The sequence below is a fragment of the Nipponia nippon genome, unplaced genomic scaffold, assembly GCF_047370975.1.
Source record: "Nipponia nippon isolate SJK-2023a ecotype South Korea unplaced genomic scaffold, ASM4737097v1 scaffold_52, whole genome shotgun sequence".
NCBI classification, from domain to species: domain Eukaryota; kingdom Metazoa; phylum Chordata; class Aves; order Pelecaniformes; family Threskiornithidae; genus Nipponia; species Nipponia nippon.
The window spans coordinates 470,446-495,454 of record NW_028262372.1 but is presented as its reverse complement, the minus strand read 5'-3'; the positions used below and the strand labels follow the sequence as shown (position 1 = coordinate 495,454).

General features: G+C 68.9%; 3 protein-coding genes across 4 annotated transcripts; 2 read left to right on the top strand and 1 right to left on the bottom strand.

The window, feature by feature from the left end:
* Positions 1–28: 28 nt before the first annotated feature.
* On the bottom strand, positions 29–2,869 carry MFAP4 (microfibril associated protein 4). Its single transcript, XM_087735214.1, has 4 exons — positions 2,716–2,869; positions 2,522–2,618; positions 1,369–1,551; positions 29–316 (listed from the first exon to the last, which is right to left on the bottom strand). Exons 1-4 carry the CDS (start codon positions 2,740–2,742, stop codon positions 69–71), a joined length of 555 nt encoding a protein of 184 aa, XP_087591340.1. The 5' UTR covers positions 2,743–2,869; the 3' UTR covers positions 29–68.
* An 18-nt stretch (positions 2,870–2,887) lies between these two features.
* LOC148051866 (uncharacterized) lies at positions 2,888–5,332 on the top strand (the record flags this gene model as incomplete). The annotated part of the gene is made up of 1 exon (XM_087735061.1): positions 2,888–5,332. A coding segment is annotated over one exon (2,445 nt), but the record flags the coding sequence as incomplete, so codon positions are not given.
* Positions 5,333–9,230: 3,898 nt separating this feature from the next.
* Positions 9,231–24,741, top strand: LOC148051865 (uncharacterized). 2 transcript variants are annotated; one of them, XM_087735066.1, is made up of 11 exons: positions 9,231–9,381; positions 12,503–12,804; positions 15,485–15,583; positions 15,662–15,789; positions 15,892–15,975; positions 16,380–16,433; positions 17,155–17,187; positions 17,298–17,348; positions 17,454–17,549; positions 17,916–22,590; positions 23,555–24,741. In XM_087735066.1, the coding sequence occupies exons 2-11, from the start codon at positions 12,545–12,547 to the stop codon at positions 24,597–24,599; spliced, it is 6,525 nt and encodes a 2,174-aa protein (XP_087591192.1). In that variant the 5' UTR covers positions 9,231–9,381; positions 12,503–12,544; the 3' UTR covers positions 24,600–24,741. The 2 variants fall into 2 exon arrangements, with proteins under 2 accessions (XP_087591192.1, XP_087591193.1); XM_087735067.1 differs by having other exon boundaries at positions 17,916–22,595; positions 23,555–23,690.
* Positions 24,742–25,009: the final 268 nt, after the last annotated feature.

Here is a 25,009-nt window from a genome sequence, read left to right as displayed (position 1 = left end):
AATTGCAAGGGCGGGGGGGGGGGGGGGGGAGGGGCGGCGGAAGGGGGCGGGGGGAGGGGCGGCAGCCCTCAGAGACGCCGAATCTTCATCTCGCTCTTCTTCAGGGAGTAGTAGAAGCCCTTCCACTGGGCCCAGTTGATGCCGTTGGCGTAGGAGAGGTGGGCGCCGCCCAAGTAGAAGCCGTTGAGGTTGGAGAAATGGCAGCTCTTGAACCACCAGGCGCCGGAGGAGAGCGCGGCGCAGTTCTGGACGTAGAGGTCTTGGTCGCGGTCGAAGGTGGAGAATTTTTGGCCGTTGTGGTAGCTGAGGGAGTCGCCTGGGGTGGGGCAGCGCAGTTGGTTTGGTGTCCCCCGCCCCGTGGCCGGCGGTGGCCCAATGTCCCCCCGTCGTGGTTGACGGTGGCCTGGTGGCTCTCCATCATGGCCTCCGTTGACCCGGTGTCCCCCCATCATGGCCTCCGTTGACCTGGTGTCCCCTCCCCGCGGCCCATGGTGGCCCGATGTCCCCTCCCCATGGTTGACGTTGACTTGGTGTCCCCCCATCATGGCCCCCGTTGGCCCAATGTCCCCTCCCCATGGCCCGCGGTGGCCCAACGTCCCCTCCCCCTGCCCCACCTTGACCCGATGTCCCCCATCATGGCCCCCGTTGACCCAATGTCCCCTCCCCCTGCCCCACCTTGGCCCAATGTCCCCTCCCCATGGCCCCCATTGGCCCAATGTCCCCTCCCCATGGCCCCCATTGGCCCAATGTCCCCTCCCCATGGCCTCCATTGGCCCAATGTCCCCTCCCCATGGCCCCCATTGGCCCAATGTCCCCTCCCCATGGCCTCCATTGGCCCGATGTCCCCCATCATGGCCTCCATTGACCCGATGTCCCCTCCCTATGGTTGGCATTGACCCGATGTCCCCCATCATGGCCCCCGTTGACCCAACGTCCCCCATCATGGCCCCCGTTGACCCAACGTCCCCTCCCCCTGCCCCACCTTGACCCGATGTCCCCTCCCCATGGCCTCCATTGACCTGATGTCCCCCCATCATGGCCTCCATCGACCCAATGTCCCCTCCCCCTGCCCCACCTTGACCTGATGTCCCCTCCCCATGGCCTCCATTGACCCGATGTCCCCTCCCCATGGTTGACGTTGACCCGATGTCCCCCCATCATGGCCTCCATTGGCCCAGTGCCCCTCCCCCTGCCCCACCTTGACCCGATGTCCCCCCATCATGGCCTCCATCGACCCGATGTCCCCTCCCCCTGCCCCACCTTGACCCGATGTCCCCTCCCCATGGCCTCCATTGACCTGATGTCCCCCCACCATGACCTCCGTTGACCCGGTGCCCCTCCCCCCGCCCCCTCCCCCCGCCCCCTCACCCGCCCCGCCGTCCACGAAGCTGCCGACGTGGAGGGTGTAACCGTCCTCCTCGGCGCTGATGGCGTGGGGCGAGAGGGCGAAGGAGCCGTAGGTGGCGGCCGCCGTGTTGTTCTCAAAGTCCTCCAGCTCCACCCGCAGCTCGTAGCGGCCCTGCAGCGTCAGGAGGTGCAGCGGCTCCAGGCCTGCGGAGAGCGGGGCGTGGGGCGGGGCGTGGGGCGGGGCGTGGGGCGGGGCGGGGGGCGGGGCGGGGGGGGCGAGGTGGGGCAGGGTGGGGGCCAAGATGGCGCCCAGCAGGGCGGGAGATGGGGAGGAGTTGGGGTACGAGGTGGGGCACGGGAGGGTGTGGGGCGGGGCGTGGGCCGCGCCGTGGGGCAGGCTGTGGGGCAGGCCGTGGGTCGCGCCATGGGGCAGGCCGTGGGTCGCGCCACGGGGCAGGCCGTGGGTCACGCCACGGGTCACGCCATGGGGCAGGCTGTGGGTCGCGCCGTGGGTGACACCGTGGGTGACGCCGTGGGGCAGGCTGTGGGGCAGGCCACGGGTCGCGCCATGGGGCAGGCCGTGGGTCGCACCACGGGTCACGCTGTGGGTCACGCCACGGGTCACGCCATGGGGCAGGCTGTGGGTCACGCCATGGGTGACACCGTGGGTGACGCCGTGGGTCACGCCGTGGGGCAGGCTGTGGGGCAGGCCATGGGTCCTGTGGGGCAGGCCATGGGTCGCGCCATGGGTCACGCCATGGGTCACGCCACGGGTCGCGCCGTGGGTCGCGCCACGGGTCACACCATGGGTCACGCCACTGGTCGCGCCGTGGGTCGCGCCGTGGGTCGCGCCACGGGTCACGCCACGGGTCACGCCACGGGTCGCACCGTGGGTCGCGCCACGGGTCGCGCCGTGGGTCGCGCCATGGGTCGTGCCGTGGGTTGCGCCACGGGTCACGCCACGGGTCATGCCACTGGTCATGCCATGGGTCACGCCGTGGGTCGCGCCGTGGGTCGCGCCGTGGGTCGCGCCCTGGGTCGCGCCGAGAAGATGCGCAGCACCAAGGGACGGAGGCGAAGCGAGGGGAGGCGACTGGATGGGGGCGCCTGGGGGCCAACTGGGCGATACTGGGGGATACTGGGGGATACTGGGGGATACTGGGGGAGGCCTCACCGAGCCAGTACTCGCCGTCGGCGCGCCCGAAGCCCTGCCGGTAATCGTTCCAACCCCGGAAAAAACTGACGGAGCCGTTAAATCGCTTCTGGAAAACCTAAAAAAAAGAAAAAAAAACCACCCGTGGGGGTGGGGGAGGGGCGACCCTCCAGAGCGGGGGGGGGAGGGGCGGGGGGTGGGGGAGGGGCGGGTACCGTCCAGACGTGGCCCTGGGTGCTCATGTCGCAGAAGACGGGGCGCGGCGGCCCCCCGCCCCCGCCCGGGGACACCAGGTAGACGCCGTCGCGCCGGGCCCCCGCGGCGTGGACGTCCTGGCAGTCGCGGGGGGCGGGGGGCGGCGGGCAGGGGGAGGGGCTGGGGGGGGAGGGGCACCAGTGGCACCAGTGTCCCCAGTGGCAGCCCCAGCCCTGGCCCCGGTCCCGGCCCAGTGTCCCCAGTCCCATCCCAGTGTCCCCAGTCCCATTCCAGTGTCCCCATTCCCATCCGCAGCCCAGTATCCCCAGTCCCAGTGTCTCCACTCCCAGCCCAGTGGCCCCATTCCCATCCCCATCCCAGTATCCCCAGTCCCAGTGTCTCCAGTCCCAGCCCAGTGGCCTCAGTGCCAGCCCCGGTCCCATCCCAGTGTCCCCAGTCCCATCCCAGTGTCCCCAGTCCCAGCCCAGTATCCCCAGTCCCAGTGGCCCCATCCCCAGCCCAGTGGCTCCATTCCCATCCCCATCCCAGTATCCCCAGTCCCAGTGTCTCCACTCCCAGCCCAGTGGCCCCAGTGCCAGCCCTGGTCCCATCCCAGTGTCCCCAGTCCCATCCCAGTGTCCCCAGTCCCAGCCCAGTATCCCCAGTCCCAGTGTCTCCACTCCCAGCCCAGTGGCCTCAGTGCCAGCCCCATCCCAGTATCCCCAGTCCCAGTGGCCCCATCCCCAGCCCAGTGGCCCCATTCCCATCCCCATCCCAGTATCCCCAGTCCCAGTGTCTCCAGTCCCAGCCCAGTGGCCTCAGTGCCAGCCCCGGTCCCATCCCAGTGTCCCCAGTCCCATCCCAGTGTCCCCAGTCCCATTCCAGTGTCCCCATTCCCATCCGCAGCCCAGTATCCCCAGTCCCAGTGTCTCCACTCCCAGCCCAGTGGCCCCATTCCCATCCCCATCCCAGTATCCCCAGTCCCAGTGTCTCCAGTCCCAGCCCAGTGGCCTCAGTGCCAGCCCCGGTCCCATCCCAGTGTCCCCAGTCCCATCCCAGTGTCCCCAGTCCCAGCCCAGTATCCCCAGTCCCAGTGGCCCCATCCCCAGCCCAGTGGCTCCATTCCCATCCCCATCCCAGTATCCCCAGTCCCAGTGTCTCCACTCCCAGCCCAGTGGCCCCAGTGCCAGCCCTGGTCCCATCCCAGTGTCCCCAGTCCCATCCCAGTGTCCCCAGTCCCAGCCCAGTATCCCCAGTCCCAGTGTCTCCACTCCCAGCCCAGTGGCCTCAGTGCCAGCCCCATCCCAGTATCCCCAGTCCCAGTGGCCCCATCCCCAGCCCAGTGGCCCCATTCCCATCCCCATCCCAGTATCCCCAGTCCCAGTGTCTCCAGTCCCAGCCCAGTGGCCTCAGTGCCAGCCCCGGTCCCATCCCAGTGTCCCCAGTCCCATCCCAGTGTCCCCAGTCCCATTCCAGTGTCCCCATTCCCATCCGCAGCCCAGTATCCCCAGTCCCAGTGTCTCCACTCCCAGCCCAGTGGCCCCATTCCCATCCCCAGCCCAGTATCCCCAGTCCCAGTGTCTCCAGTCCCAGCCCAGTGGCCTCAGTGCCAGCCCCGGTCCCATCCCAGTGTCCCCAGTCCCATCCCAGTGTCCCCAGTCCCAGCCCAGTATCCCCAGTCCCAGTGTCTCCACTCCCAGCCCAGTGGCCCCATTCCCATCCCCATCCCAGTATCCCCAGTCCCAGTGTCTCCAGTCCCAGCCCAGTGGCCTCAGTGCCAGCCCCGGTCCCATCCCAGTGTCCCCAGTCCCATCCCAGTGTCCCCAGTCCCAGCCCAGTATCCCCAGTCCCAGTGGCCCCATCCCCAGCCCAGTGGCTCCATTCCCATCCCCATCCCAGTATCCCCAGTCCCAGTGTCTCCACTCCCAGCCCAGTGGCCCCAGTGCCAGCCCTGGTCCCATCCCAGTGTCCCCAGTCCCATCCCAGTGTCCCCAGTCCCAGCCCAGTATCCCCAGTCCCAGTGTCTCCACTCCCAGCCCAGTGGCCTCAGTGCCAGCCCCATCCCAGTATCCCCAGTCCCAGTGGCCCCATCCCCAGCCCAGTGGCCCCATTCCCATCCCCATCCCAGTATCCCCAGTCCCAGTGTCTCCAGTCCCAGCCCAGTGGCCTCAGTGCCAGCCCCGGTCCCATCCCAGTGTCCCCAGTCCCATCCCAGTGTCCCCAGTCCCATTCCAGTGTCCCCATTCCCATCCGCAGCCCAGTATCCCCAGTCCCAGTGTCTCCACTCCCAGCCCAGTGGCCCCATTCCCATCCCCAGCCCAGTATCCCCAGTCCCAGTGTCTCCAGTCCCAGCCCAGTGGCCTCAGTGCCAGCCCCGGTCCCATCCCAGTGTCCCCAGTCCCATCCCAGTGTCCCCAGTCCCAGCCCAGTATCCCCAGTCCCAGTGGCCCCATCCCCAGCCCAGTGGCTCCATTCCCATCCCCATCCCAGTATCCCCAGTCCCAGTGTCTCCACTCCCAGCCCAGTGGCCCCAGTGCCAGCCCTGGTCCCATCCCAGTGTCCCCAGTCCCATCCCAGTGTCCCCAGTCCCAGCCCAGTATCCCCAGTCCCAGTGTCTCCACTCCCAGCCCAGTGGCCCCATTCCCATCCCCAGCCCAGTATCCCCAGTCCCAGTGTCTCCACTCCCAGCCCAGTGGCCCCAGTGCCAGCCCCAGTCCCATCCCAGTGGCCCCAGTCCCGTCTCAATGTCCCCATCCCAGTGGCCCCAGTCCCATCCCAGTGGCCCCATCCCCAGCGTCCCCAGTCCCATTCCAGTGTCCCCAGTCCTGTCCCAGTGTCCCCACTCCCATCCCAGTGGCCCCAGTGTCCCCAGTGCCAGCCCCATCCCCATCCCAGTGTCCCCAGTGTCCCCATCCCAGTGGCCCCAGTGTCCCCATCCCTGTCCCAGTGTCCCCATCCCTGCCCCACTGGCTCCAGTCCCAGCCCAGTGTCCCCAGTCCTATCCCAGTGTCCCCAGTCCCAGCCCAGTGGCCCCAGTGTCCCCAGTGTCCCCAGTGCCAGCCCCAGTCCCAGCCCAGTGTCCCCAGTCCTATCCCAGTGTCCCCAGTCCCAGCCCAGTGGCCCCAGTGGCCCCAGTGCCAGCCCCAGCCCTGTCCCCATCCCAGTGTCCCCAGTCCCAGCCCAGTTTCCCCATCCCCATCCCAGTGTCCCCAGTCCCAGCCCAGTTTCCCCATCCTTGTCCCAGTGTCCCCAGTCACAGCCCAGTGTCCCCATCCCAGTGTCCCTGTCCCAGTGCCCCCAGTCCCCATCCCAGTGTCCCCATCCCCCTCCCAGTGCCCCCAGTCCCCATCCCAGTGGCCCCCAGTCCCCTCCCAGTGCCCCCGCTCACCCCGGGGGTCGATGGGCTGCCCCCGTCCCAGCACCACCAGTACCACCAGCACGGCCAGACCCAGTACCTGGGGGGGGGGGGCAGGGGACGTATGGGGGGGTAAGGGACATATAGGGGACGTATGGGGGGGAGGGGACGTATGGGGGCCATATGGGGGGGCAGGGGACATATAGGGGGTTACGGGACATATGGGGGGGTCAGGGGACGTATGGAGGGGGTGGGGGGCCATATGGGGGGGTGAGGGGCCATATGGGGGGCTCAGGGGCCATATGGGGGCCATATGGGGGGCTCGGGGCCATATGGGAGGGCTCGGGGGCCATATAGGGGCCATGGGGGGGCTCGGGGCCATATGGGGGGCTCGGGGGCCATATGGGGGCCATGGGGGGGCTCGGGGCCATATGGGGGCCATATGGGGGGTGAGGGGCCATATGGGGGGGTTAGGGGCTCTATAGGGGCCATATGGGGGGGTGAGGGGCCATATGGGGAGGTTAGGGGATATATGGGGGGCTCGGGGGCCATATAGGGGCCATGGGGGGGCTCGGGGCCATATGGGGGGGTTCGGGGGCCATATGGGGGCCATAGGGGGGGTGAGGGGCCATATGGGGGCCATATGGGGGGTGAGGGGCCATATGGGGGGGTTAGGGGCTCTATAGGGGCCATATGGGGGGGTGAGGGGCCATATGGGGAGGTTAGGGGATATATGGGGGGCTCAGGGGCCATATGGGAGGGCTCGGGGGCCATATGGGGGCCATGGGGGGGCTCGGGGCCATATGGGGGGGCTCGGGGGCCATATGGGGGCCATAGGGGGGGTGAGGGTCCATATGGGGGGCTCGGGGGCCATATGGGGGCCATGGGGGGGCTCGGGGCCATATGGGAGGGCTCGGGGGCCATATGGGGGCCATGGGGGGGTGAGGGGCCATATGGGGGGCTCGGGGGCCATATGGGGGCCATATGGGGGGCTCGGGGGCCATATGGGGGGCTCGGGGCCATATGGGGGCCATATGGGGGGTTAGGGGCTATATGGGGGGGTGGAGGGGTCCGGGGGGGGGCGGGGGGCCTATGGGGGCCATAGGGGCGGGGGTCCGCGGCCGTACCTCCATGGCGCCGGCGGCAGCTCTGGCCCCGTCGCGGCCCCCCCGGCGCGGGGCGGGGGAGGGGGGGAGGCCCCGTCAGGGGCGGCCGGGAGGGGGACGCCAACCCCCCCCCGCGCGGCGCGGGCCTATAGGGGGGCCTCTATAGGGGAGCAGCCCCAGCTCGGCTCCTCTGTAGGGGGAACGCCCGAACTCTGCTTTTCTATAGGGGACACGGCCCGAACTCTGCTTTTCCATAGGGGAAACTGCCCGAACTCTGCTCCTCTATAGGGGACACAGCCCGAACTCTGCTTTTCTATAGGGGAAACTGCCCGAACTCTGCCCCTCTATGGGAGAAATGCCCGTACATCTGCCCCTCTATAGGGGACACAGCCCGAACTCTGCCCCTCTATAGGGGACACAGCCCGAATTCTGCTTTTCTATAGGGGAAACTGCCCGAACTCTGCTTTTCTATAGGGGAAACTGCCCGAACTCTGCCCCTCTATGGGAGAAATGCCCGTACATCTGCCCCTCTATAGGGGACACAGCCCGAACTCTGCCCCTCTATAGGGGACACAGCCCGAATTCTGCTTTTCTATAGGGGAAACTGCCCGAACTCTGCTTTTCTATAGGGGAAACTGCCCGAACTCTGCCCCTCTATGGGAGAAATGCCCGTACATCTGCCCCTCTATAGGGGACACAGCCCGAACTCTGCCCCTCTATAGGGGACACGGCCCGAACTCTGCTTTTCTATAGGGGACACAGCCCGAATTCTGCTTTTCTATAGGGGAAACTGCCCGAACTCTGCCCCTCTATAGGGGACACAGCCCGAACTCTGCTTTTCTATAGGGGAAACTGCCCGAACTCTGCTTTTCTATAGGGGAAACTGCCCGAACTCTGCTCCTCTATGGGAGAAATGCCCGTACATCTGCCCCTCTATAGGGGAAATACCCTTAACTCTGCCCCTCTATAGGGGAACAGCCCCAGCTCAGCTCCTCTATAGGGGAAACAGCCTTAATTCTGGCCCTCTATAGGGGACACGGCCTGAACTCTGCTTGTCTATAGGGGAAATACCCTTAACTCTGTCCCTCTATAGGGCACACAGCCTTAATTCTGCTTCTCTATAGGGGAAACAGCCCCAGCTCGGCTCTTCTATAGGAGATGTACCCATACAACTGCTCCTCTATAGGGGACACAGCCCGAACTCTGCTTTTCTATAGGGGAAATGCCCTTAACTCTGCCCCTCTATAGGGGAAACAGCCCCAGCTCGGCTCGTCTATAGGGGATATACCCATACATCCGCTCTTCTATAGGGCAAACAGCCTGAACTTTCCTTTTCTATAGGGGAAAGCCCCGTACACCTGCTGCTCTATAGGGGAAATATCCTTAACCGTGCTCCTCTATAGGGGAGCAGCTTTACCTCTGCTCTTCTATAGGGGAAACACCCCGAACTCGGCTCCTCTATAGGGGCTATACCCCGAACTCTGCTTCTCTATAGCGGGTACAGCCGCCTGTCTGCGCCTCTATAGGGGAAACGCCCCGAATTGTGCTTCTCTATAGGGGATACACCCGTAACTGCGCTGTTCTATAGGGGATATACCCTTAACCGCGCTGTTCTATAGGGGATATACCCTTAATTTTGCCCCCCCCCCCATAGGGGAGCACCCTTAACTCCGCCTACCTATAGGTTAAACACGCACAGCCCTTGCCCCCCCCCCCCAGCAGCTATACCCTTAGCTCCGCCCACCTATAGGAGCTATACCTTCCCCCCTCCCCCCTCCAGTCCTCCGCCATCCCGGCGTGCAATGGCCGGTCCCCTCACAAGATGGCGGCCGCGGCGCGGGGCGCGCTGGGAGTTGTAGTCCCCTCCCTTTACCGGATCAATGAGGGCGGCGGGGGAGGGCGGACTCCATTTCCCGTCGTCCCCCGCGCGGGCCGGCGGGTAGCGGCGGCCACAAGATGGCGGCCTCCCGCGGGGCACGCTGGGAGTTGTAGTCCGTCCGCTTTAAAGGGTCAATGAGGGAGGCGGGGCCGGCGGACTCCATTTCCCGTCGTCCCCCGCGCGGGGCGCCAGGCCGACCGGAAGAGGCGGTGAAGGTGTGTGCGTGTGGGGGGGGTTGTGGGCGCGTGGCGTCGCCTGGCGTCTTCGCGTCCGGGTTTGGGCCCAGGCGGCAGCGAGAAGCGGCGGAGGGAGGGAGGGGGATCCCCGCCGGGCGCCAGCGGAGCCGGTGAGGGAGCGTTGGCGACCGTTGGGGGCCGTTGGTGGCCGTTGGCGAGCGTTGGCCACCGTTGGCGAGCGTTGGCCGGCGGGCGAGGCTGGGGCGGCGGGGGGGGGGGAAGGCCCGCGCGGCGGCGCGGCCGTTGTGTGTGTGTGAGAAAGGGCGGTTTGGGGGGGGGGAGGGGGGAAAAAGGGCTTTTTGGGGGGGAAAAGGGGGGAAATGGGGGCGGGGGGGAATGGCGGGTGGGGGGAGGGGGAAGGGGGTTTTGAGGGGAAAAGTGGGGGTTTGGCGGGTTTGTGGGGGGAAGGGAGGTTTTGAGTGGAAAAAGTGGGGTTTTGGGGGGAGTTGTGAGGGAAAAAGTCGGTTTTTTTTGGGGGGGGTTATGAGGGGAAAAGTGGGGTTTTGGGGGTTGTGGGGGAAAACGGGAGGTTTTGGAGGGATTTTTGAGGGGAAAAGTGGGGTTTTGAGGGGAGTTGTGAGGGAAAAAGTGGGAGTTTGGGGGGAAAGGGCGGTTTTGAGTGGAAAAAGTGGGGTTTTGGGGGCATTTGCGAGGGAAAAAGTCGTGTTTTGGGGGGAGTTGTGAGGGAAAAAGTGGGGTTTTGGGGGGTTTTGTGAGGGAAAAAGTCGGTTTTTTTTGGGGGGGGTTATGAGGGGAAAAGTGGGGTTTTGGGGGTTGTGGGGGAAAACGGGAGGTTTTGGGGGGAGTTGTGAGGGAAAAAGTGGGGTTTTGGGGGGAAAGGGCGGTTTTGAGTGGAAAAAGTGGGGGTTTGGGGGCATTTGCGAGGAAAAAAGTCATTTTTGGGGGGGGATTATGAGGGGAAAGTGTTTTTGGGGGGAGTTTTGGGGGGAAAGGGAGGTTTTGAGTGGAAAAAGTGGGGTTTTGGGGGCATTTGCGAGGGAAAAAGTCATTTTTGGGGGGATTATGAGGAGAAAAGTGTTTTTGGGGGGAGTTTTGAGGGAAAAAGGGGGGTTTTGGGGGGTTTTGTGAGTGGAAAAAGTGGGGTTTGGGGGGAGTTGTGAGGGAAAAAGTCGTTTTTTTGGGGGGGTTATGAGAAGAAAAGTGGGGTTTTGGGGTTGTGGGGGAAAACGGGAGGTTTTGGAGGGATTTTTGAGGGCAAAAGTGGGGTTTCGAGGGGGAAAGGGCGGTTTTGAGTGGAAAAAGTGGGGTTTTGGGGGCATTTGCGAGGGAAAAAGCCGTGTTTTGGGGGAGTTATGAGGAGAAAAGTGTTTTTTGGGGGAGTTTTGAGGGAAAAAGTGGGGTTTTGTGGGGAGAAAAGGGAGGTTTTGAAAAAAAAGTGGGGTTTTGGGGGGAGTTGTGAGGGAAAAAGTAATTTTTTGGGGGGTTATGAGGGGAAAAGTGGGGGTTTGAGGGGAAAAAAGTGGGGTTTTGGGGGTTGTGAGGGAAAATGTGTTTTTTGGGGGGAGTTTTGAGGGAAAAAGTGGGAGTTTGGGGGAGTTTTAAGGGAAAAAGGGGGTTTGGGGCAGAGTTGTGAGGGAAAAAATGGGGGTTTTGGGGGGAGAAGGGCAGTTTTGAGGGGAAAAAGTGGGGTTTTGGGGGGAGTTGTGAGGGAAAAAGTCGCTTTTTTGGGGGGTTATGAGGGGAAAAGTGGGGGTTTGCGGGGAAAAAAGTGGGGTTTTGGGGGAGTTGTGAGGGAAAAAGTCATTTTTTGGGGGGGTTATGGGGAAAAGTGGGGGTTTGAGGGGAAAAAAGTGGGGTTTTGGGGGTTGTGAGGGAAAAAGTGGTTTTTGGGGGGAGTTTTGAGGGGAAAAGTGGGATTTTGGGGGAGTTGTGAGGGAAAAAGTGGGAGTTTGGGGGAGTTTTAAGGGAAAAAGTGGGGTTTTGGGGGGTTTAGGAGGGGGAAAGTGGGGTTTTGGGGGGGAAAGGGGGAGGTTTTGAGGGAAGAAAGTGGGGGTTTGGGAATTTTGAGGGGAAAAGTGGGGTTTTCTGGGGGGAAAAAGGTTTTGAGGGAAAAAAGTGGGTTTCTGGGGGGAGTTGTGAGGGAAAAAGTGGGTTTTTTTGGGGTGGTGTGAGGGGAAAAGCGGGGGTTTGGGGGGAAAAAGTGGGGGTTTTGGGATCGCGAGGGAAAACGGGAGGTTTTGCAGGGGAAAAGTGGCGTTTTGGGGGGTTTACGAGGGGAAAAGTGGGGATTTGGGGGGAGTTTTGAGGGAAAAGGGGGATTTTTGGAGCAGTTTTGAGGGAGAAGGGGTTTGGGGGGAGTTTTGAGGGGAAAAAAGTGGGGTTTTGGGGGTCTGTGAGGGGAAAAGTGGGGTTTTGAGGGGGAAGAGGGGGTTTTGGGGGGAGTTGTGGGGGAAAAGGGGATTTGGGGGGGGCGAGGGGAGAAGTGGGGGGGTTGGGGGAATTTTGAGGGGGAAAAGTGGGGTTTTGGGGTGGTTGTGAGGGGACAAGGGGGGGCGGGGGACGCTTTTGAGGGCCAAAAAGCCTTTTTTGGGGGTCGGAGGGGTTTGAAGGGGGGAAGCGGGGGCGTGAAGAGAGGAGTTTTGAGGAGAAAAGAGGTAGGATGGGGAACGGGGGGCAGGTTTGGGGGCGCAGGGGGGATTGGGGGCGCGGGGGAAGGGAAGGCAGGGAGTTTTGGGGGCGATTTGGGGGGAAATGGTGGGGGAAGGGGGGTGAGAAAGGGGTGAGGGGGGATGGGGGATTGGGGGGGAAGGGGGGAATTGGGGAGGAATTGGGAGGGAAAGGGGGGAATTGGGGGGGAATTGGGGGGAAATTGGGGGAATTGGGGGGAAATTGGGGGGAAATTGGGGGAATTGGGGGGAAATTGGGGGGAAATTGGGGGAATTGGGGGGGAAATTGGGGGAAATTGGGGGAATTGGGGGGAAATTGGGGGAATTGGGGGAAATTGGGGGAATTGGGGGGAAAGAGGGGGAATTGGGGGGAAAAGGGGAGAATTGGGGGGAAATTGGGGGGATTGGGGGGAAATTGGGGGAATTGGGGGGAAATTGGGGGAATTGGGGGGGAAAGAGGGGGAATCGGGGGGAATTGGGGGGAAAGGGGGGAACTGGGGTGCAATGGGGGGAAGATGGGGCGCAGGGGTGGGGGGAACGGGGGTGCGAGGGGGCAGTGGGGGGGGGGGGTGGGGGTCCCTGACAGCAGGACCCCCCCCCGCAGGGGCGGCGGCGGCGGCGGCAGCGGCGCGGGGGGGCGCCCGCCATGTACAATGGGATCGGGCTGCCGACGCCGCGGGGCAGCGGCACCAACGGCTACGTCCAGCGCAACCTCTCGGCCCTGCGGCACAAGAAGGAGGCGCGGGGGGGCGGCGGCGGCGGCGAGGGCCCCCCCGGCGAGGAGGAGCTGCGCAGGCTGGAGGCCGGGCTGGCCAAGAAGCCCAACCCCGAGATCCTGGACCACCAGCGCAAGAGGAAGGTGGAGCTGAAATGCTTGGAGCTCTCCGAGCTGATGGAGGAGCAAGGGTGAGCCCCCCAACATCCCGGCCCCCAGCCCCAACATCCCGAGCCCCAAAATCCTGGCCGTGAGCCCCAAAATCCCGGCCCCCAGCCCCAAAATCCCGAGCCCCAAAATCCCGGCCCCCAGCCCCCAAATCCCGGCCCCGAGCCCCCAAATCCCGGCCCCGAGCCCCAAAATCCCGGCCCCCGAGCCCCAAAATCCCGAGCCCCAAAATCCCGGCCCCGAGCCCCAAAATCCCGGCCCCCGAGCCCCAAAATCCCGAGCCCCAAAATCCCAGCCCCGAGCCCCAAAATCCCGGCTCCGAGCCCCAAAATCCCGGCCCCCAGCCCCAAAATCCCGAGCCCCAAAATCCCGGCCCCCGAGCCCCAAAATCCCGGCTCCGAGCCCCAAAATCCTGGCCCCCAGCCCCAAAATCCCGAGCCCCAAAATCCCGGCCCCCGAGCCCCAAAATCCCGAGCCCCAAAATCCCACCCGTGCGCCCCAAAATCCTGGCCCCCGAGCCCCAAAATCCCGAGCCCCCAAATCCCAGCCCCCAGCCCCAAAATCCCACCCGTGCGCCCCAAAATCCCGGCCCCGAGCCCCAAAATCCCGGCTCCGAGCCCCAAAATCCCGGCCCCCAGCCCCAAAATCCCGAGCCCCAAAATCCCACCCGTGCGCCCCAAAATCCCGAGCCCCAAAATCCTGGCCGTGAGCCCCCAAATCCCGGCCCCCAGCCCCAAAATCCCACCCGTGCGCCCCAAAATCCCGGCCCCCAGCCCCAAAATCCCGAGCCCCAAAATCCCGGCCCCCGAGCCCCAAAATCCCAGCCATGCGCCCCAAAATCCCAGCCCCGAGCCCCAAAATCCCGGCCCTGAGCCCCAAAATCCCGAGCCCCCGAGCCCCAAAATCCCGAGCCCCAAAATCCCACCCATGCGCCCCAAAATCCTGGCCCCTGAGCCCCAAAATCCCGGCTCCGAGCCCCAAAATCCCACCTGTGCGCCCCAAAATCCCGAGCCCCCCAAAATCCTGGCCCTGAGCCCCAAAATCTGTCCCTGTGCCCCAACATCCCACCCGTGCGCCCCAAAACTCCCTCCTGAGCCCCAAAATCCCGGCCCTCGAACCCCAAAATCCGGCCCCTGCACCCCAAAATGCCGCCCCCGAGCCCCAAACCCCCCCCCGCGCCCCCCAAAACCTCCTGGGGCCCCCAAATTGCCCCCTGTGACCCCAGAAACCTCTTGGATGCCCCAAATTCCCCCCGTGACCCCCAAATTCCCCTGTGTGACCCCAAACACTCCTCTGTGCCCCCAAATTTGCCCCCCCCCCCACATTTCCCTCCTGTGACCCCGAAATTCCCCCCCGTGACCCCAAAACTCCTCCGTTTGCCCCCAAACTCCCCCCGTGACCCCCAAATTCCCCGTGTGACCCCTAAAACTCCTCTGTGACTCCAAATTTGCCCGTGACCCCCAAATTTCCCCCGTGCCCCCAAAACTCCTCTATTTGCCCCCAATTCCCCCCTGTGACCCCGAAATTCCCCCTTGTGACCCCGAAATTCCCCCCCGTGACCCCCAAAACCCCCCGTGACCCCAAAACTACTCCATTTCCCCCCAATTCCCCCCCGTGACCCCCCAATTCCCCCCGTGACCCCCCAATTCCCCCCGTGACCCCCAATTCCCCCCCCCCGTGACCCCCAAATTCCCCCTGTGTGACCCCCAATTCCCCCCTGTGACCCCCAAATTCCCCCCATGACCCTGAAATTCCCCCCGTGACCCCCAATTCCCCCCGTGACCCCCAAATTCCCCCCGTGACCCTGAAATTCCCCCCGTGACCCCCAATTCCCCCCGTGACCCCCAAATTCCCCCCGTGACCCTGAAATTCCCCCCGTGACCCCCAATTCCCCCCTGTGACCCCCAAATTCCCCCCGTGACCCTGAAATTCCCCCCGTGACCCCCAATTCCCCCCCGTGACCCCCAAATTCCCCCCGTGACCCTGAAATTCCCCCCCGTGACCCCCAAATTCCCCCCGTGACCCCCAAATTCCCCCGTGACCCTGAAATTCCCCCCGTGACCCCCAATTCCCCCCCCGTGACCCCCAATTCCCCCCCGTGACCCCCAAATTCCCCCGTGTGACCCCCAAATTCCCCCCGTGACCCTCAAATTCCCCCCGTGACCCCCAAAACTCCTCCATTTGCCCCCAAACTCCCCCGTGACCCCCAAATTCCCTGTGTGACCCCTAAAACTCCTCTGTGACCCCAAATTTGCCCCTGTGACCCCCAAATTTCCCCCGTGCCCCCAAAACTCCTCTATTTGCCCCCAATTCCCCCCGTGACCCCCAAATTCCCCCCGTGACCCCCAAATTCCCCCCGTGACCCCCAAAACCCCCCCGTGACCCCAAAACTCCTCCATTTCCCCCCAAATTCCCCCTGTGTGACCCCCAAATTCCCCCCGTGACCCCCAAATTCCCCCCCCGTGACCCCCAAATTCCCCCGTGACCCTGAAATTCCCCCCCCGTGACCCCCAATTCCCTCCCGTGACCCCCAAATTCCCCCCCATGACCCTGAAATTCCCCCGTGTGACCCCCAAATTCCCCCTGTGACCCTGAAATTCCCCCCCGTGACCCCCAAATTCCCTCCCTTCCCCCCCAACCCCTCCCCACCCCCCCAATTACCCCCCCCCCCCCCGTTAATTGCCCCCCCCCGTGGCCCCGCAGGTACGCGGCCAGTGAGATCCAGGAGAAGGTGGCCACCTTCCGCCTGATGCTGCTGGAGAAGGAGCTGGCGCTGGGGGAGCCGCCCGAGCCCCGCCCCGCGTGAGCTGACGAGCCCCTCCCCCCCCCCCGGGGCTAACGAGCCCCCCCCGGGGCTAACGAGCCCCCCTCCCCCCGCAGGCCCACCGATAGCCACCAGCTGGCCGAGGCTACCGACCGCAAGAACGAGCGCCTGCGCGCCGCCCTGGGCATCGCTGAGGCCCCCGCCCCCCGCCGGCCCCCGCCCCCCAGCCCCCCCAGCCCCCCAGGTAGCCCAACCCCCCTCCCCCTACCTCTGGTAGCCCCCGGGGGCTCCCGGTAGCCCCCCCCCCCGGCCTGGCCCGGCCCCGTTAACCTGGTTGCCCCCCCAGCGCAGGGCGGGGCTCCTCCAGCTCCCCCTCCCCCTCCCCCAAGCAGAAGAAGAAGAAGAAGAAGAAGGAGAAGGAGCGCGGCAGGTGGGGGAGGGGCGGGGGTGGGGTCCGGGGGGAGGGGAGGGTTGGGGGTTGGGGGGGTTGGGGAGGGTTTGGGGTTGGGGGTCGGGGGGAGGGGAGGGTTTGGGGTTGGGGGGGGGAGGGGAGGGTTTGGGGTTGGGGGGGTGGGAGTTTGGGGGGGAGGGGAGGGTTTGGGGTTGGGGGGTGGGAGTTTGGGGGGGAGGGGAGGGTCTGGGGTTGGGGGGGTTGGGGGGTGGGGAGGGTTTGGGGCTGGGGGGGTTGGGGGGAGGGGAGGGTTTGGGGTTGGGGGGTTTTGGGGTTCGGGGGCTTTGGGGGGGGTTGGGCTTGGGGGGGGTTGGGGTTCAGGGGGGTTGGGGGGCACAGGGTGGGGGAGGGGTTCCCGGCTGCAGGGCGCCCCTCCCCCGCAGGTCGGCCAGCCGCTCCGGGGAGAGGAAGAAGAGCTCCAAGAAGAAGAAGCACAGGTGGGGCTGCGCCCCCGGGGGGCGGGGCTGGGGGGCGGGGCTGGGGGGCGGAGCTGTGGGGAGCCATGGGGCAGTGCCACCGTGGGGCGGAGCTGTGGGGTGGAGCTGTGGGGCAGAGCTGTGGGGCGGAGCTGTGGGGCGGGGCTGTGGGGTGGAGCTGTGGGGCGGAGCTGTGGGGTGGAGCTATGGGGCGCCGTGGGGCAGCGCCACCGTGGGGCGGAGCTATGGGGCGGAGCTGTGGGGCGCCATGGGGCGGAGCTATGGGGCGGAGCTATGGGGCGGAGCTATGGGGCGCCATGGGGCGGAGCTATGGGGCGGAGCTGTGGGGCACCATGGGGCAGCGCCGCCGGGGGGTGGAGCTATGGGGCGGAGCTATGGGGTGCCATGGGGCAGCGCCGCTATGGGGCGGAGCTATGGGGCGGAGCTATGGGGCGCCATGGGGCAGCGCCACCGTGGGGCGGAGCTATGGGGCGGAGCTATGGGGTGCTGTGGGGCAGCACCGCTATGGGGTGGGGCTATGGGGTGGAGCTATGGGGCGGAGCTATGGGCCGCTATGGGGCGGAGCTGTGGGGCGGAGCTATGGGGTGCTGTGGGGCAGCGCCGCTATGGGGCGGAGCTATGGGGCGGAGCTGTGGGGCGCCGTGGGGCGGAGCTGTGGGGCGGAGCTATGGGGCAGCCCCTCGCTCACCCCCTCCCCCCCCTTTTCCTCCCCTCCCCCCAGGTCGGAGTCGGAGGCCAAGAAGCGGAAGCACCGGTGAGGAGGGGGGAGGGGAGGGGGGCAAAGATGGGGGGCGCGGGCGGGGCCCGTTGCGCCGTGACCTCACCGCTGACATCATCGCCCCCTCCCCCCCCCCCTCCCCCCAGCTCCCCCAGCCCCAAGAGCAAACACAAGGCCAAAGAGAAGAAGCGGAAGAGGTGAGCGCCCCTCCCCCACCCCCCACCCCCACCCCGGGGGTGGGAGGGGGGCCCCCCCCCCCCCCCCCAACTCGCGCCCCTCCCCCACTCACCCCCGCCCCCCAGATCCACCAGCGAATCGGCGTCGCAGAAAAGCCGCCGCGAGGAGCGCTCTTCCTCCCCCGCCGCCTCCTCCTCCTCCTCCGCCTCCTCCCGCAGCCGGTAAGTGCCAACCCCCCACCCCCCAACCACCCCCCCCCCCCCCCCCAAAAAAAAAAAACCCCCCACCCCTCCCCCCACCCCCCAACCAAACCCCGCCCCCCACAAACCCCGCCCCACCCCCCCCGCCCCGCCACAGGTCCCGCAGCGCCACCGCCCCGAAGCCCCCGACCCCCGCGACCGAGCGCCAGAAAGAAGAAGCGGCGTCGGCGCAACCGGCCCTCGCTGCCGCCGCCGCACCGGAGGTGAGCCCCGGGGCGGGGCCGGGGGGCGCGGGGGGTTCCCCCCCTCCCCCCTCCCCCCCCTTTTTCTTTTGTTCCGTACCCAATCCTCGCCCCCCACCTCCATTTTGCTTCTTCTTCCGGTTAGGGAGCGGCGGAGCCGGAGCCGCAGCAGCCCCCGGCGTCACCGGCAGCGCCGAGCGCCGAGGAGCCCCGAGCGGCGCCGCCCGTGAGCCCCCCGCCCCCGCCCGCCGCAGCCCCCGACCCCCCGCCCGCCGTCGCCGAGCCGCCGCCGCCCGCCGCCGCCGAGCCCGTCGTCGCCCGCCGCTCGCCCACCCCGGTGCCGCCGCGTCGCGCCGCCTCCACCCCCTCGCCGGAACCCGCCCGCCGCCCCAAATCCCCCCCGCCGGCGCGGCCGCCGCGCCGCGAACGTTCGCCCGCCCCGCCCAAACGCTCCCGCCCCCGCCGCTCCCGCACCCGCACCCCCCCCGGCACCGGCGGCGGCGGTCGGTGCGGCGCCGCCGCCCGGTCCCGGTACCGCCCCCCGCCCCGCCGCGCCCGTTCCCGCACCCCGCCCCGCCGCGCCCGCTCCCGCTCCCGCCGCCGCGCCCGTTCCCGCTCCCGCACCCCGCCCCGCCGCGCCCGCTCCCGCTCCCGCACCCCGCTCTGGCGCCCCAACTCCACCAGCCCCATCCGCTGGCCGCCGCGCTCCCGCTCCCGCACGCCGCCGCGCCGCAACAAATCCCGCTCCCCCGCCCGCCGCGCCCGCTCCCGCTCCCGCTCCCCGCGCGGCCGCGCCTGGTCCCGCTCCCGCGCCGGCGGGCGATGGGGTCGCTCCCGCTCCCGCTCCCCCGCCCGCCGCCGCTCCCGCTCCCGCTCCCCGGCGCGCCGCCGCTCCCGCACCCCGGCGCGCCGCCGCTCCCGCTCGACGGGCCGCCGCCGCTCCCGCTCGACGGGGCGCCGCGGCGGCCGCTCGCGTTCCCGCACCCCGCGCCGCGGCCGTTCCGGCTCCACGCCGCCGCGCCGCAGCCGCTCCCTTTCCTCCCCCGACCGCCGCCGCCGCGGGCGCGGCTTAGGCCGCCGCAGCCGCTCCGATTCCTCCGGCAAATCCCGGCGCGGCGGCCGCCGCAGCCGCTCCCTCTCCTCCCCCCGGCCGAAAAAACGGGCGCGAGCTTCCTCCCGCTCCCCCTCGCGCCGCCGCCGCCGCAGCTCCACCGCCTCGCCGGCCCGCAAAGCCAAAAGCCCCTCCCCCTCCCCCTCCCCCCCAAAACCAAAGCCCCCTCCCCGCCCCCGCCCGCCGCCGCCGCCCCGGCGCCGCCCGCGCGCCCCAAGTGGGTGCCCATCGCCGAGCTGCACCCGGCGGCGCCGCAGCCCCCGCCCGCCTTAGCCAAGGCGCCGGGCGCCGACCCCAAACCCGCGCCCCCCAAGTGGGTGCCGATCGGCGGGGCGCAGCCCCTCCCCCCGCAGCCGGCCCCGCCCGGCACCGAGACTCCGGCGACGCCGGCTGCCGCCAAACCGCCCGCCGAGGCGCCGCCGCCGTCCGCCGCCCTTGCGGAGGCGCCGGGCGCTAACGAGGTGAAGGCCGCCACCGCGGCGCAGCCCGCCGACGCCAAGGCGGCGCCGAGCGAGGGGAAAACGGCGCCGCCACCCGGCCTGGCCAAGGCGGCCGCCGCCGCGCCCGCGCCGCAGCAGAACCTCGGCAAAACGCCGCCCAAGCCGGGAGCCGCCGAGGCGAAAGCGGCGCCGCCGCCGGCCCAGCAGAACCTGCCGAAAGCGGCCGCCGAGGTCAAACCGGCGACGCCGATGACGCCGGCGCAGCCGAGCCCGGCCAAGCCGCCGGCGACGCTCAGCGGGTTGCCCAAAGCCATGCCCGTCGTCGAGCCGAAAGCGGCGGCGCCTCCCCCGCAGCCGCCCAAACCGGAGCCGCTCCAAAGCGCCCGCCCGGCGCCGCCGGCGTCGCCCGGCCTCCCCAAGGCCATGCCCGTGGTGACGCCGCCCCTCGGCCAGAGCCTCGCCAAACCGGCGCCGGCCCCCGAGGCGAAGCCGCCGGCGCAGCCGCTCGCCCCCAAACCGGCAGCGCCTGCTGACGTCAGAGCGACGCCGCCGCTGCCGCCGCAACCCGCCGCCGCCAAACCGCCCGCCGAGGCGAAACCGGCCGCCGCGGCCGCGCCGAGCGTCGCCAGATCGCCGGTGCCATCGCCCGCCGCGCCCAAACCGGCGCCGCCGAGAGTCACGCCGACCGTCGCCGGCAAACTGGGCACCCCGCCCCCGCCGCCGCCGGGCCTGCCGCGAGCGCTGACCGCCGGGCTGCGTGCCGTCGGCACGCCGGGAAAGCTGCTGCCGGCCTCGCGCCTCAGCCTCCCCTCCTCGCCCGTCGCCGCCTCGGCGCTGCCGCCGCCCACCCACGCCAAGCCCATGCCGCGCTTGCTGCCCGTCCCCAAGCCCTTGGCGACGCCGAAAACGGAGCCACCGAGCGTCACCGTCGCCGCCGTCGCCGCCGCGCCGCGGCCAGCGGAGCTCGCCGAGAAGGCGCGCGGCGCCTCGCCGCCGCGGCTCAGCCGGGCCACTGAGCCCGCCCCCGTCCCGCGCCGCGAGGAGGAGGCCGCTCGCCCGGCGGCGCCGCCCGTCCTGGAGAAGATGGCGCCCGAGCCGGCGGCATCACCCGGCACCGTGGCGCCGGCGCGGGAGGTCCCCAAGGCGGAGCCGGCGGCCGCCGGCGTCACCGCGAGCGCTAACGCCGCCGCCACCGTGAGCGCCGTCACCAAGGCCGCCGTGGCCAACGCCGGTGTCCCCGTGGCCGCCGCCAAGGCCACCGTGGACGCCGTGAGCGGCGCCGTCGCCGTGAAGGCCACCGTGGGTGCCGCCTCCGCGGCCACCGCCGCCGCCAAGGCCACTGTGGACGCCAGCAGCGCCGCGGCCGCCGCGAAGGCCACCATGGCTCCCGCCACCGCCAAGGCCACCGGCGTCACCGCCGCCGTCACCGCCGCCGTCACCACCGCAGCCGTTGCCAGCGTGGCTGCCGCCGCCGTCACCGCCGCGGCCCCCAAGGCCGCCGCCATCGACGTCACCGGCGCCGTCACCACCGCGGGCGTCGCCGCCGCAGCCGGCGTCACCGCCGCAGCCGTCGTCACCGCCGGCGTCACCAGTGCCGCCGCGGACAGCGTCACCGGCGCGCGTAGCGTCACCGCGAGCACCGGCGTCACCGCTGCGGCCGCCAACGTGGCCGCCATGGCCGCCGGCGCCGCTGTCATGGCTGCCGGCGTCACCACCGCGGCCGCCGGCGTCACCAGGGCCACCAGTGTCACCGTGGGCGCCGCCGCCATGGGCACCAGTGCCACCAGTGTCACCAGTGCCGGCAGCATCGCCGTCGCCCCCAGCGTCACCAGTGCTCCCAGCGTCACCAGTGCTCCCAGCGTCACCAGTGCCGGCAGCGTCGCCGTGGCTCCCCGTGTCACCAGTGCTCCCAGTGCCACCATTAACGCCACGGGCACCAGTGTGACCAGTGCTCCCAGCGTCACCAGTGCCGGCAGCGTCACTGTCACCCCCAGCGTCACCAGTGCTCCCAGTGTCGCCAGTGCTCCCAGTGTCGCCAGGGCCACCATGGACACCAGCGTGACCAGTGCTCCCAGTGGGACCAGTGCCGGCAGCACCGTTGTTGCCCCCAGTGTCACCAGTGCGACCAGGGCTGTCGTGGACGCCAGTGCTCCCAGTGTCACCAGTGTTCCCAGTGCGACCAGGGCTGTCACGGACACCGGTGCTCCCAGTGTCACCAGTGCGACCGGGGCTCTCGTGGACACCAGTGCTCCCAGTGTCACCAGTGTTCCCAGCGTGACCAGGGCTGTCACGGACACCAGTGCTCCCAGTGTCACCAGTGCAACCAGGGCTGTCACGGACACCAGTGCTCCCAGTGTTCCCAGTGTGACCAGGGCTCTCATGGACACCAGTGCTCCCAGTATGACCAGTGTGACCAGGGCTCTCATGGACACCAGTGCTCCCAGTGTGACCAGTGTGACCAGGGCTGTCACGGACACCAGTGCTCCCAGTATGACCAGTGTTACCACGGCCATCACGGACACCAGTGCTCCCAGTGTGACCAGTGCTCCCAGGGCCATCATGGACACCAGTACTCCCAGTGTGACCAGTGCTCCCAGTATGACCAGCGTCACCAGGGCTCTCATGAACACCAGTGCTCCCAGTGTCACCAGGGCCGTCACGGACACCAGTGCTCCCAGTGCTCCCAGTGTCACCAGGGCTGTCATGGACACCAGTGCTCCCAGTGTCACCAGGGCTGTCACGGACACCAGTGCTCCCAGTATGACCAGTGTCACCAGGGCCCTCACGGATACCAGTGCTCCCAGTGTCACCAGGGCCATCACGGACACCAGTGCTCCCAGTGTCACCGGGGCTCTTGTGGACACCAGTGCTCCCAGTGTCACCAGTGCCGCCAGCGTCACCGTCACTACCACGGACACCAGTGCTCCCAGTGCTCCCAGTATCGCCCGGGCCCCCGCAGAGACCAGCGCTCCCAGCATCACCAGCGTCCCCAGCGCTCCTGCGGCCACCAGCGCTCCCAGTACCACCAGTACCGACGGCATCGCCCCCATGGAGACCGCCGCCGCCGATGTCGCCGCTGACGTCGCGGCCCCGCCCGCCCAGGAGAAGCGGCCCTCGTCCTCCTCCTCCTCGTCCTCCTCCTCCTCCTCCTCCTCGTCTTCCTCCTCCTCCTCCTCCTCCTCCTCCTCATCCGACTCCGACTCCAGCTCCAGCTCCTCCGAGTCCGGCCCCCCCTCGCCGGCCGCCCCGCCCGGCGCCGCCCACACCCAGTGAGGTTCTTGCCCCTCCCCCGGGCCCCTCCCCCAATCCCAGGGCCCCTCCCCCCTCTCCCAGGGCCCCTCCCCCCTCTCCCAGGGCCCCTCCCCCCCCCACTGAGGGGCTCACCCCTCCCCCTCTACCAGGGCCCCTCCCCCCACTGAGGGCCCCTCCCCCTCCCCCCAGGGCCCCTCCCCCTTCTCCCAGGGCCCCTCCCCCTCTCCAAGGGCCCCTCCCCCTGTCCCAGGGCCCCTCTCCCAGGGCCCCTCCCCCCACCACTGAGGGCCCCTCCCCCCAGGGCCCCTCCCCTTCTCCCAGGGCCCCTCCCCCACTGAGGGCCCCTCCCCCTCCCCCCAGGGCCCCTCCCCCTCTCCAAGGGCCCCTCCCCCTGTCCCAGGGCCCCTCTCCCAGGGCCCCTCCCCCCACCACTGAGGGCCCCTCCCCCCAGGGCCCCTCCCCCTTCTCCCAGGGCCCCTCCTCCCCCTTCCCAGGGCCCCTCCCCCTCTCCAAGGGCCCCTCCCCCTGTCCCAGGGCCCCTCTCCCAGGGCCCCTCCTCCCCCTCCCAGGGCCCCTCCCCCTTCTCAGGGCCCCTCCCCCCCATGGCCCTCCCCCAGGCCCATGAGGTTCTTGCCCCTCCCCCCACCCCCGATCCCTCCCCCACTAGCCCCTCCCCCTTTCCCAGACCCAGTGAGGTTCTAGCCCCTCCCCCCAGGGCCCCTCCCCTACCCCACTGGCCCTCCCCCTCCCCCAGTGGCCCCTCCCCCCCGCGCCCTCCCCCCCACTGGCCCTTCCCCTTTCCCAATGGCCCATCCCCCACACCCCCCAACTGCCCACGGCCCCTCCCCCCTCCCCGTGTCCCCGCCCTCCTTGGCCCCTCCCTCACGGCCCCGCCCCCCCATGGGGACCCCTCCCCCCCCCCCCCCTTTTTGGGCCTTTTTCAGGGCGCCCCCTCACGCCTCCGTGTCCCCTCCCCCCCAGGTCCCTCGGCGCCGACGTCACCGCCCCCGTCACCGCCGCCGCTGACGTCACCGCCACCGCCACCGCCGACGTCACCGCCGACGTCGCCGCCCCCGCTGATGTCACCGCCGCGGCGCCACCCGCGACCCCGGCGCCGTCGGCCGAAGGCCGGGAGGGCCGCGCCCCCGTCGTCACCCGCCGCAAACGCCGCAGCTCCTCCTCCTCCTCCTCCTCCTCCTCCTCTTCCTCCTCCTCCTCCTCCTCCTCCTCCTCCTCCTCTTCCTCCTCCTCCTCCTCCTCCTCTTCCTCCTCCTCCTCCTCCTCCTCCTCCTCATCCTCTTCCTCCTCCTCCTCCTCTTCCTCCTCCTCCTCCTCCTCCTCCTCCTCCTCCTCCTCGGCTGCCTCGGCGCCTCCGGCGCCCGCCGCCACCGCTGGGAAGGCCTCGCCCCACGGCACACGGTACGCGGAGCCCCCCGCCGCCGCCGCCGCCGCCGCCGCCGCCGCCCAGCCCCCGCCCGCCCCCCACCCCCCGCCGGCGGCCCCCGAACCCCTCCCCCCGCCCCCGAAACCACCACAGGCGCCGCCGCCGGCGTCACCGCGACGACGCCCGCCGCCGCCGCCGCGCCGGCCGCGCCCTCGGAGGCGTCGAGCGAGCCGCCCCGCCCCGCCCTCCTCTCCCTCACCCCCGCCAAGGGCGGGGCGGGCTCCGCGCCCCTCCCCCGCCCCCCCGGCTCCCTCCTCGCCCTCACCCCCACCCGCGCCTTGCGCCCCTCCCCCCGCCCCCCCGGCTCCCTCCTCTCCCTCACCCCCACCCGCGGGGGGTTGGGGGGATCCCCCCGAGGGCCCTTCCCCCTCCTGGGGGGGAGGGGCGGGGGGGGAGGGGCCTTCCCCCGCCCCGCCTCCCCCTTCCTGGCCACCCCGGGGCGAGCGGGGGCGGGGTGTTACCCCCGCAGCCCCGCCTCCCCTTTCTTCCGGGGGGTGGGGGAGGGGTGGGGGGTGGGGTGGGGGGTGGGGGAGGGGTGTGCGGCTTTCGGATGGGTTCCTGCCTCCATCGTTTCCAGGGTAACGTGGGGCTGGGCTGTCCCGGACGCCTGGGTACCTGTCTCCACCGTTTCCATGGTAACGGCGGGGGGTTGGGGGGCGGCGGCGGCTGCGGCGGCGGCCGATTGGCTCCCTGCCTTCACCATCATCACCATCACCGCTTGGCGGGAAACGCGGGGGGGTGCTGCTACCACCGGGTGGGGGCGGGGCTGGGGGGAGGGGGCGCCACCCCCCCGCGGGCCCCCTCCCCCTTCGCCATCACCCCCGCCATGGCCTCCCGCATGGCCCAGTACAACGCCGCTAGCGCCCAGTACGGCGCCGGCGCCTCCCAGTACGGCGCCGGCGCCTCCCAGTACAGCATGGGAGCCTCCCAGTACAACATGGGCGCTTCCCAGTACGGCCTGGGCGCCTCCCAGTATAACAACGGCGTCTCCC